This window comes from Bos javanicus, chromosome 3 (assembly GCF_032452875.1).
Source record: "Bos javanicus breed banteng chromosome 3, ARS-OSU_banteng_1.0, whole genome shotgun sequence".
Lineage (NCBI taxonomy): Eukaryota > Metazoa > Chordata > Mammalia > Artiodactyla > Bovidae > Bos > Bos javanicus.
The window spans coordinates 9,586,408-9,597,500 of record NC_083870.1 but is presented as its reverse complement, the minus strand read 5'-3'; the positions used below and the strand labels follow the sequence as shown (position 1 = coordinate 9,597,500).

At 48.7% G+C, this 11,093-nt stretch overlaps 2 protein-coding genes across 9 annotated transcripts in view; one reads left to right on the top strand and one right to left on the bottom strand.

Moving 5' to 3' along the window:
- PEA15 (proliferation and apoptosis adaptor protein 15) overlaps nucleotides 1–4,402 on the top strand; it is an 11,059-nt gene extending 6,657 nt beyond the window's left edge. Inside the window, exons 2-4 of the mRNA XM_061401814.1 lie at nucleotides 523–696; nucleotides 2,047–2,202; nucleotides 2,348–4,402. Of these exons, the coding sequence (XP_061257798.1) occupies nucleotides 525–696; nucleotides 2,047–2,202; nucleotides 2,348–2,412 (393 nt within the window). The 5' untranslated portion in view covers nucleotides 523–524 and the 3' untranslated portion in view covers nucleotides 2,413–4,402. The remainder of the gene's footprint in view (nucleotides 1–522; nucleotides 697–2,046; nucleotides 2,203–2,347) is intronic.
- A 348-nt stretch (nucleotides 4,403–4,750) lies between these two features.
- Nucleotides 4,751–11,093, bottom strand: part of DCAF8 (DDB1 and CUL4 associated factor 8) — a 48,387-nt gene continuing 42,044 nt past the window's right edge. For all 8 annotated transcript variants that reach the window (XM_061401645.1, XM_061401637.1, XM_061401671.1 and 5 more), the window contains 3 exons: nucleotides 7,892–8,011; nucleotides 7,369–7,485; nucleotides 4,751–6,736 (listed from right to left, as the gene is read on the bottom strand). In XM_061401645.1, the coding sequence (XP_061257629.1) occupies nucleotides 6,620–6,736; nucleotides 7,369–7,485; nucleotides 7,892–8,011 (354 nt within the window). In that variant the 3' untranslated portion in view covers nucleotides 4,751–6,619. The remainder of the gene's footprint in view (nucleotides 6,737–7,368; nucleotides 7,486–7,891; nucleotides 8,012–11,093) is intronic.

The following is an 11,093-nucleotide window of genomic DNA, read 5'->3' as shown; positions in this document are numbered from 1 at the left end:
GTTGAACTGAGGGACCCCATTTGCTTCTGGAAAAGAATAGGAGCTAGAACATGAGCCCCCCCAAACAACCCCAGCCCCTTTTTTTTAGCTTCTTACTGCCACAGCAAGCCTTTCCCTGGTGGTAGTTTTGGAGTGTTTTGTTTTTTGACAGGGGGAGGGGTTGCAGGTGGGTGGGGCAATCTGGGTGAGAAAGTCAGGAGCAGGTTGCTATGGTAACCGCCTCCTCAGTCAGGGAGCCGTTGCCAGGGTTACTGTTACAGGGAGGAAAAGGAAGAAAAAAGATGGTGGGAGAAGGAGGTGTGATTTTTCACTCTAGACTTGAGCCTGGTCCCTAGCTTTCCAGTTACTTCCTGTCTGCTCCTATCTCCTTGGGGTCTTCCTTTTCTCCCTCCAGCCCTGGCCTGCCCAGCCTGAGTTCTGGGCACATGCCTGGCAGGGCTGAGGAAGTGGGCAGTGCCAGTGAGTGAACCAGATCCTGAAGCTCAAGTTCAGCGTCCTGTCTCCTTGTTCCCCCAACTCCAGTCATGGCCGAGTACGGGACCCTCCTCCAGGACCTGACCAACAACATTACCCTTGAAGATCTGGAGCAGCTCAAGTCAGCCTGCAAGGAGGACATCCCCAGTGAGAAGAGTGAGGAGATCACTACTGGCAGTGCCTGGTTTAGCTTCCTGGAGAGCCACAACAAGCTGGACAAAGGTGGGGGAGGGGGCCACAGGCATCTGGCCATCAGCCTCTCAGGCTCAGCTCATGCAGCAAGTAGAAATCAGACCTCCTGTACAAAGACCTCCTCTCTGACAAGGCAGGATGACAGGAATGCTCGAGGAGAGGAGACTGGCTCTAGGGCAGTGGTCTTTACATTCTTCATGGTTCCCTTGTCAGTAAAAATATTAATTCAGTAGATGTTACTCAGATCCTACTGTGCTGTGCTACTATCACATATATAATAGAACATTAAAGTAGAAGTTAAAAGCGATAAAAGTTTAAAACCACAAGTTCTATCATTTTCTTGTCTACTTTTAGAGACCACTGCCCTGGAAAGGGCTTTGGGGAGGAACTGGTGTTTAAGATGGCCCTGAAGGGCAAGAGGGATTTCAAAGGTAGGGTCCAAAGGAAGCCCTGCTAGGCAGAGGGACACCGTATGTTTAGAAGTGGCTGGAAAGGTGAGTTGAGACTGTGCTGTGGAGGGCCTTGAGTGATGCAGCATTTGATAGGTGAGGTCAGTGACCTGAGGGCCCTTTCAGAGATGAACCTGTAGCGTGGAGTATAGGGAGGCTGAAGGAGGACATGCTGCACTCAGGAGACAACTGCAGTGGAGGCGAGGAGCCAGGCAAGAAGGCCTCGGCAGTCTCCCAGAACTGGCCAATTCACACCATCCCTCTGGTCCTGCCCGTACCTTCTTGTTCACAATTACCCCTCTCACTAGGCCCAGAAATCTCTCCCAGGTTGTCTCAGATCCCACCCTTTCAGTCCCACTTGGGCTGCGAGGAAATTCTGAGGCATGTTGTGGTTTTGTCGCTAAGTCATGTCCTCTGTCCCTGGGATTTCCCAGGCAAGAATACTGCAAGGAGTTTGCCATTTCCTTCTCTGGGATCTTCCAAGTCCAGGGATCGAACCCGAGTCTCCTGCATTGGCAGGCGGATTCTTTACCACTGAGCCACCAACCAGCAAAGCCCCCATTCTGATGCTTACTTGGAGGAAAAGTGGAAGAGGGACAGGGTGGATGATGGGTATTTGGAAGGCCAGTTCATTTTCTCTGCTCCCCTCCCCTCCCGTGTGGAACCTGGTATTTCACCTAAATCTCACATTCTAAATCTGTAATCTTGAAACTTAACTGATTAATGATCTGTCCTTCCCGGGAATAGTCAGTCCTCTGTACTGTTTTTCGCCCTGGCTTTCTGTTCCTGGCTTAGTTACCCCTCATCTTCCAGGGAGGCCTCACTCTTCTGGTGGAAGCGCTCAGTCTCCGTTCTTGAAGCCCAGTCCAGTAGTGTAGGGGAAGCTGACAGCTACAGTCTAGCTCTGACCCTGTCTCCTGCCTTCCTCTAGACAACCTCTCTTATATCGAGCACATCTTTGAGATCTCCCGCCGTCCTGACCTCCTCACTATGGTGGTTGACTACAGAACCCGTGTTCTGAAGATCTCTGAGGAAGATGAGCTGGACACCAAGCTAACCCGTATCCCCAGTGCCAAGAAGTACAAAGGTAAGAGGCCATGCCTTGAATGTGCACCTCTGCCCCCCACGGACTACCTGTGCAATACTTGAATTTGGGGAGGACAGAGGCTCTGTTGGCCTGTCTGCTGTCTCCCATGACTTCTGTCCCTGGACATGTGCCTTTTTGCCCTCAGACATTATCCGGCAGCCCTCTGAGGAAGAGATCATCAAATTGGCTCCTCCACCGAAGAAAGCCTGAGCAAGGGGGAGGAAGAGGAGGAAGGTTGGACCTTCATCAGACTACTCTTTCCCCATCCTGCAGGGGAGGGGCAAGGGCAGCCCTCCCCCATCTACCCACTTACTAACCTGGTCCTAACCCCTTACTGTGCGCGTGTGTGTGCGTGTGCGCACGCTCTGGCTGTCTGTCTACATGTCTAGCTCATCTAGTTCCTCCTCCTTGTGAGGGGATGGGGGTCAGGGGCTGGGGGTGGTGGTGGGGCTCAGTTTCCCCACTCCAGGGGGAGTTGGGGGCTATTTCTATGCAAATAGAAATAGACACATTCTCTTACTTCCCTTTCCTCCACTCTTCCCCCACCTCCAAGTGTGGGAGCAGAAAGGACCTGTGTTTTCCTACATTGAGGAGGCAAGGCAAGAGTAAGGCATGGGAGAGTTGGGTGAATCTAATGAAAAGCAGTGAGAGGAAAGATGAAGAAGCCACCCAACCCCCACCTGGCAGGGGCAAAGAGAAGCCAGAGTTTGTGTTTGTACCCCAATGCTGGACTGGCTGAGGAGTCCTGTTTCCGACTGTTCCTCAGGTTAGAGGGCCTGGGCACCAGCAGGTCCCCTTTTGCTCCCCTTTCATAGGCCTAGGGTGGGTGTGAGCCAGGGACCTGAAGAGAGAGATCACTGGATCCTTTCCCGGCCCCCAAGTTCAAACCCCATGAGAACCCAGCACTAGATTCCAGCCCCATCCCCCACCTCTGGAGAGACAATGCTGGGAACAGACCGACCCCCACCACTGAGCCTGAGGGGATGAAGGCAGAGAGGAGTCCTCTTTTCTACTCCTTTATTCCTACTCAGACTGTTGCACATACTAGCCTTGGGAGTTCCTAGAATAGAAATCCTTAGGTTTTAATTCCAGTCCTGTTTCCACCTACAGAGTCCCAACGTGGTTACTGCAGGCAACGTTCCCTCTCTCCGTGGTCTAGAAGCCCCTCCCCCAAGGTAGAAAGAAGGGAAGAAGCTAACTCCAGTGTTTCCGTTGCACTGATCCCCAATTCAGTCCAGGAGGGGGCTTGGTAACCCCTCTCCCTCAATATCCTGGCACCTTGGGCTTGTGAACGCCTCCTAGCCAAATCACTAGAGTACAGTGACCCCAGCCTCCTGCCTGTCCCGAGTGAGCCCTCCCCACCCTGACCGTGCTAACTGTGTGTACATATATATTCTACATATATGTATATTAAACCCGCACTGCCATGTGTACCCTTTTTCTGTGGTGTCTAGCATTAACTTATTGTCAAGGCCCGGGCGGGGGTGGAAGGAGAATGCCACAGTGAAGGGAGTGGCAGAGTCAAATTGCTATATAGTCGAAAAAGAAAACTTTTTTAAACTTTAATTTCACATGCAATCTCAAGAGACTATTTAGAGAGTTTAAGTGAGGTGGGGAGCTTTTGGGATGTTGGGAACAAAACTTCAGTGGGAGGGAAGGGCTGGCTGTTGGAGAGGGAAGAAGCCAGACTGGCTGGAGAGCACCCTCTACCAGCCCAGCCCAGCTCAGCCTGTCCCCTCTGGCCACTGCTGCGGACACCTGCCTTAAAACATACACCTCGAGTACTCCACAGTTTTGCCTTAAAGGACCTTCCCAAGTTTCCCCAGCCCTGTCTGGCTTTCTCCCTCAAGGAGAGAGAGATACTTGTAGAATTGGGAGGTGGAAAATGAGCATGAATTGTCCTTCCAAGCCAGGATACGTTACGTGAGATGGAGTCAGAGAGAGAGAGAAGCGGGGAATAAAGAGGCGCTTCAAAGCGAGGTTTCCTTTGAAGAGAGGAGAGGATGAGATGAGAGAAAGGAGACAGGGTTCATTTTCAGCGGAGTGTAGTAAATTTCTCTGTAAGGCAAAATAATCTAAAAAGACTAACCTGCCCTCCTACCCCCATACTGCTGTGAGACTGCCCCATTCTCTGCTCCTCTGTCTGCAGTGTGCACGGCCTTGTTCTAACCCTGGAATAAAGGTGATTGATTGTACTGTACCTAACTGATTTTAGAATTTCTGTGAGTGACCAAGATTTTGGAGACTTTGGATGACTGGGAAGGGAGGGAGAGCAAAATTTACCCCCAAATCCTTAACTGCAGCCTGGAACAGAGGTCAGGAAAATATCCCTAAGTAGTATCTCTCCCTTCCCTCATCTTCGAAGTATCACTGAACTGTGAGGCCTGTTCCACTTACACAGTCTCCAGCTGGAGCCCAACTGTTGGAAACATGGATATACCAAGCTGGACTTCCTAAAATTGTAAAACTAAGGTCAGGCACCATACTGAAAGGAGCAAAAATAGACCATCACAAGTGAATGGCTCACATATCACACATAGAGCAGCAGTCAGGAAAAACAAAAAAAAGCTTTACTGAGAGAAAATACACAACAAATTCCAGAGTGCATGGTTTCAGCCCACTCCATCACCCTACCAGCAATAAGAACACAGACCACTCACAGCCACCACACATTCCCTACCTCTGGAAGGACGTGTAGCAGCTAACATCTGGTCTGAGAGCTGCTAGGAAAAGGGACAGGAGGAAGGAGTGTCTGGGAATTCCATCCTTTCACTCTTCCCTTCCTTCCTGGCCTGTTCTAGTGGAATCTGACTGTCCCAGGATGCAGAATTCCTAGCTGGGAACAAACAAATAGCAGCAAAAGCATTTAAGGGCAAGAATTCAACTGGGACTTTCCTATTTATTGACCACTGACACAACAGATGTCTGAGCCCCAGCCACCTTAATCACTCCTTAGATTAATGCCTTGTCCTTCAATCCCAAGATATGGGAAGGTGGACAAGGTAGAAAGTCAAACACAGGAGGTCTTTCCCTATACTCCTCCATTAGGAAGGGAGCTGGTGTGAAGCTGGATAGCTTAAAGAATCAAGCAGATAAAGGTCAGAGTGAGTGTGTCTTCTATCACACACGGTACTAGGAGAAATGGTCTGCAGTGGCAGGACCCTTCCTGAAGTCATAGTTCAGTCAAGTTTTAAAGATAAGCCAGTCTCTGGCTAGAAGAGCCATCCTAAGAACCCTTACAAGACTTAAGGAGAGGTAGGATATCTGGGGCAAAAAGCTGAAAGGAGTTTTCCTCAACCCTGAAACCATGGTGGGAAAGCATGGAAGGGCAGAATTCAGGATCCTTCCATTCCTGAGCCTCCAGGAAACCTAAAGAGTTAAGCCCCAATCTCCAATGGCCATGCACAGAGGGTAGGCTGACCCCAGGTGACACCTCCATACCATTACTTTCACTCACTCTCTCCTGGAAGTCCCTTTATTGCAGTCATAGAGAATATATAGGTATTTAAACTTTGACAATAATGTTAACGGGATACATCCAATTTTGAGTTGCTTTTTAATATATTTATAGATATAAAATTAGGCCTCTAACAGTGATAGGGACAGGGAGATTGCTGCCACCAAACAACTTTTTTTTTTTAAAGTAAGAGAAGAGGTAACATCCTTCCTATGCTTCCACTTCTGCCCCTCCTCCCACCTCCCCCCAACCTCCCTCACCAGACCTACTGAGGGGATGATGGGATAAAGAAGAAAGTGAAGGATACATAATCAAGTGCAAAACACTGTGATAAGTTCAGAGAATGAATGGGGTGGAAAGGAAAGTGAAGAGTGTAGGATGGTTAGGGACTCTTATTAAAAAGACTTCCCAGAAAGACAGGATCCTGGGATGGGGTTGCTCGGGGGTGGGGGGCAGGCGGGCGGAGAAAAACAACGCAACTGTCATAGACTTTTAAAAAATAAAAGAAAATAAAGTCAAAAACCTAAACCAAAGAGAGTGTGGCATTTCTACCACCCCCAGTCTGGCCCCTCGGTACTGAACAGCCAGTTATCCCCCCACCCGCCACCCAAGAAACAAGGGAGACCAAAGAAAAGGAAACCCCATTCCCTACCCCAAACCAGTTAATAAAATAGGCTCTCCCTTCCCCCCCAAAAAGGGTTTGGGGAGAAGCCATTTCTGCTGAGTCCTATGCACCTCTCCATGGAGCCCCATTCCAGGGCTCAACTCCCACTCCTAGACACTCTCTGTAGGTTCACTCCCCTCTGGCTTGTCCTCCTGGGATGTCTTTTTTTTTTTTTAAATCTAAAGCAAAAAAGTCCAAAGTGCGTTTCTGCTGAATGTTAGGGCCTGGCACAGGAAAGGGCTGCCCAGGCAGGATTGGGTTGGCAGCCCCAGCCCACCCCTCCTGGGTATGAGGCCTCAGGATGGCATGCACTGCACCCGGTCAGGACCCTCCTCCTCGTCCGATGTGTCTGAGGAGCTGGGAGACTCATCAGAGTCGGCGTCTGTGGCCCCAACCCCAGGTTCTCGCCAGCGCTGTAGGATGGGAAAGGCTTATTAGTAATTTCCTTGGAACAAGGTCAAGCCTGTTAGGCCTTAGCTACAATTTATATGCTCTAGCCCAGGGGTCAGCAGAATTTTTCTTAAAGGGCCAGATGGTAAATATTTTAGACTCATGGGCCATATCTCTGTCACAACTATTCAACTCTGCTTTCCTGTTGTAGCATGAAAGCAGCCAGACAATACATAAATGAATGGGGGTGGCTATATTCTAACGATACTTTATTTACAAAAAGCAGGCATTTGCCAAAACTGCCAGTTTGCTAAACCCTACCCTAGGGTCTCTTCTGGCATGAGAGAAAAAAAACAGAAGACAGCTTGAGCTTTATTATTTCTTCTCAACCCCTTCCCCACCCTCATGTGTTTGCCTTTTTGAAGACACCCTGGCGCATGCATGGTGATGGAGAACACAAAGCAGACACCATCTATTTCCACTAGTGGCTTGTCCAAGGCTACATGAAGGCTCTGATGGGGATGGGGAATAATGGATAGGAAACCCAACCAACTTCACCTGATTCCTCCTGAAGCAATGAGGAAGTATTCACTGGAATGTTTCACCCTGTTGAGAGGGTCACTGCCCTTGGGACCCACTTCCCACTCCCGCTTACCCGGTGATGGCGCCTCTGTCTCAGGTGGTGCATGAGGAACCAGAGCATGTGGCTATCAAACAGGTCAGTGTGGTGCAAGCTATCTTCATCCCGTTCCCGCTTGTTCTTCTTAATCACCTGGAACCGAAGAGGGTGAGGGGATTGGGCGATGAATATAAACCCTAGACTTGATCAGAATAGGCTGCTGTTCCAGCCCAGTAAAATCTTCCCTTAGAAACTTATTAAGCTAGAGTGAGCTAGATAAGACTAAGAAAGGATGCTCCAGGCCCATCCATTGAGGTGGATAATTTTTCCTGAAGATGTCCCCACCCCCACTTTACCATTAACTAGAGGCACTTCAAAGCTGTGCCATGGACCCCTGGACTGGGACTATTCCTAGAGAGGCAATGACAGGAATGTGGGGAATGGTGTTAGAGCAGCGCCTTTAAAAAACTATACAGCAAGTTATTCCCTTCTATAACAATGAAAACTCCTAACAGTATTTTGATAAGCAGAAAGAAGAAATCCTTAGTCAGTTACTTACATCCTTTAACCCTGTAAGTTCAGTGGAAGTTTCAGCTGTGGGCGCCCAGATTTTGACATCATGGTCTAGGCCACTGGTTGCCAGCACAGGCAGGTGAGGGTGGGGCTCAAGACAGTTTACCTGGTCAGGAGAAGAGGAAAACATAGGCATAGGGGTACGTGGGAATAGTCTAAAAATCACTTCTCATTTTTCACCAATAACTGTCCTTGATAAGAGTTAAGGTAGCTGCTGGGAGGACATGCCCACCCATCATGAGCCTAGGCCAAAGGTCCTGGACACAGACTGGGTATAAGATCAGGCCGATCTCTCATTTCCCATGTTTAGGTAGGGGTGGCCTCATCCCCAGACATAGCTCTAGGGGCGGGCGGGTGACTGGCCAAGCGTATGCTGCCTTCACAAAAAAGCAATGAGGTCCAGATGACCTCATTCTCTCCAGATTCCAAAGCTCCAACTCGCCCAAGGCTGGAAAAAAACATCTCAGTGGCTTTTACCAAGTGGCAAATAAATTTTTTAAAATGAAGAAAACAGCAGCAGCTGCTGAGCCCCTAGAGAAGGCTCAGAGAACAATTACATTCACTTGGCACTGTTTACTAGAACTGGAAGAAGGCATGGGCTGGGAAGAGGCTGAGCCTGAACACTGGTTGGGTAGAGGAGACCCACATCTGCTTGAGACCCCTGCACACCCCAGGAGACAGCACCCTGCTGCCTGCCGTGAAAGCATAACAGGCTCAGCTGCAGGACAGTAGAGTACAGCAAGGCAGTTTCCTGGGGCACCGACTGCCTCAAGCTCAGCCACCCTCCGGATATTATTCACTGAGCAGGAGGAAGGAGTTTCAGAAGCTGAGACGAACGCCTTCTGGCTTAGGCAGCCTCTTATCCAAAGGCACCCATGCCCCCTGCTGTCTGACTTGGAAACATCAGCCTTCCTCAGCAGAGCAGGGCAGCTACCATCCCCACCAGAAGATCTGGTCCTAGTCTAGCTGCTAAAGAATTTTTGGGCTTTTAGTCAGACGAGGAATAGACAGCAAAAGTATCCAGAAGGAAGACGGTGTGGCCCCGTCCACTCCTCACCTCACCCCATCCCACCCTGTCTTGCAGCTGCCATACAGTCCAAGAAAACAACCCTCGGCAAACAGCCTCTCAGTTCTCTATGGACCAACCTCTGCCTCGCCTGCACATGCAGAGTGGCTGACGGGAGGCCAAGGTCAGCATGGAAAACTGACATACAGATTTCTAGTATTTGTCTTCCATTTTATAAGTAAACAAATTCTGAGAATAGACTGACGCTAAGTCTGAGTGTAAAAGTAAAACAGAAACCACATTTCCCTGTCTCCTTTTATTCCACATATCAGCTCATTGCAAAGTTTATATCTGAGCTCCTTTAGGAAGTGTGGAAGAAGCTCCACCACCTGGAGCAGAGAAGGCACTAAATAGAAAAACTCCAATGCCAGAAATATTATCAAGATATGTGATAACTTAACACATACAAACCTGAACTCATTCATCCATCTCCAGATAAGCCCTTGCTACTCTTCTAAAACTCTGACCTAGCTTTGCTAGGCAAGTCAGTAAAATAAAAAAGCACAGGAGAGAAACTCCTTGGAACTTGAGACTTATGGACAAAGTCAGTGACAAGAGAACAAGACAGTAAGTTACATATAGTACCTGAGTTGGAGCTTGCAGAGGGAGCCGACAGAGAGCTTCTGGGCCAGAAGACCTGGTCGTTTCACCTGACCTACCTGAAGGTCAGGGCTTATCCTGTCAATAATGCCTGAGCAGAAAAAAGAGCTCTGGCCTTAGATGACTGAGTTAGGGGATGCAGAGGATGGGATAAAGGAGCAAAGTGCTTTTGGGAAACTAAGGATTGTCCTGTGACAACGCTTGGCCCTGAGTGAAAACAGTAAAAGGCCTAGATTTTGAGCCAAATACAAAATCAAGAGACTTGGGCAAGGTGGATGAGAATTTCAAAGATCCCTATCTACTTTATGATATATTCTGCATTCAGGCTGGTGCTGTGACCTCACTGCTGGGAAGTTAGCACAAGTAGTCACAAGGAGCCACGTGAGGACCGCACGGATCATTCAGCTTACACAGAGGCAAGAAAAAAGCAGGAATCTCACTGCAGGGTGCAGTCTTCATACCTCCTGTTCTAGTGCTTCACTCTTATGACCACTAAAACTCAGGCGGGGGCCCACCCATCCAAAGCAAATGCCCTCCCCATCTGAGCACCTGGATTAATCACCAAACCCTGACACTGGCTGAGCTGACAAGAGATTGGCCTGTGGAGTGATCTGGGCAAAAGACAAGTACTGGCCTGTGGGGAGGGCATTTAGCCCTGTATTTCTCTAGAACAGTATGCAAGACAATAGTTTATGAAGAAAAGATTCACTGGCTTCCTTTGACTTCCTTATGGCTACACGCCCACTACAGAATTCTCATTAAGACCACAGTGTTCTGGGTCTGCTCACTACACATGGAAGAGGGCCTATGGAAGAGCAGGAAATGAGGCAGGCAACAGTGACACATCCCTTTAAGTTCTAGACTCTTCCCTGCTTATATTCAAGCCATAAAAGCCCTGGATCTATACTGGTTCCAGGTCCCCCACATTTAGTGGAAACCAGAAAAGTCTGAAATAGCCTCGCACCACGATCAGAGACACACAAGAAGAAATGGGAACCCAACTGCAATGAACCATTCTAAATTTTAATACCGCTCTCAATAAAGCTCATCAAGGGATGGCTGGGTTCTCTTACAGCTCCTCAGCCATCCCTGACATACTGTTAACCAGACTATCCTGGGTGGTCAGGACAATGCAGCTGCCCCAACTGCCTCTTTCTTACTGTCTGCAGTCTTGAAAACCTTATAATAGAAAGCTACTGAATCCTTCCTGACTCTAAGTCTCAAAGGAGGAAAACAAAATATGGTTAGCTAGATGTATCTTAGGAAGTGACCACCTTTCACTCCCCAACTCAAGATCCTCAGCCTTCCTTTTTTGTCTTATCTCTATGGAGGTTGTCTGTAGAACTCAAAGGACAGGCAGCTATGATATGATAATGGGTTGTATAGCAGTCCCCCCACCCCCAAAAAAAGGTGGTTGGGCAGGAGGCGCATATTTTCTCTCTTCTATATATATCATGTGTGTTTGTATCAGTGTACAGACTATATCCTGATTTTCTCAACTGTCAGAAAAAAAAATTCTCCT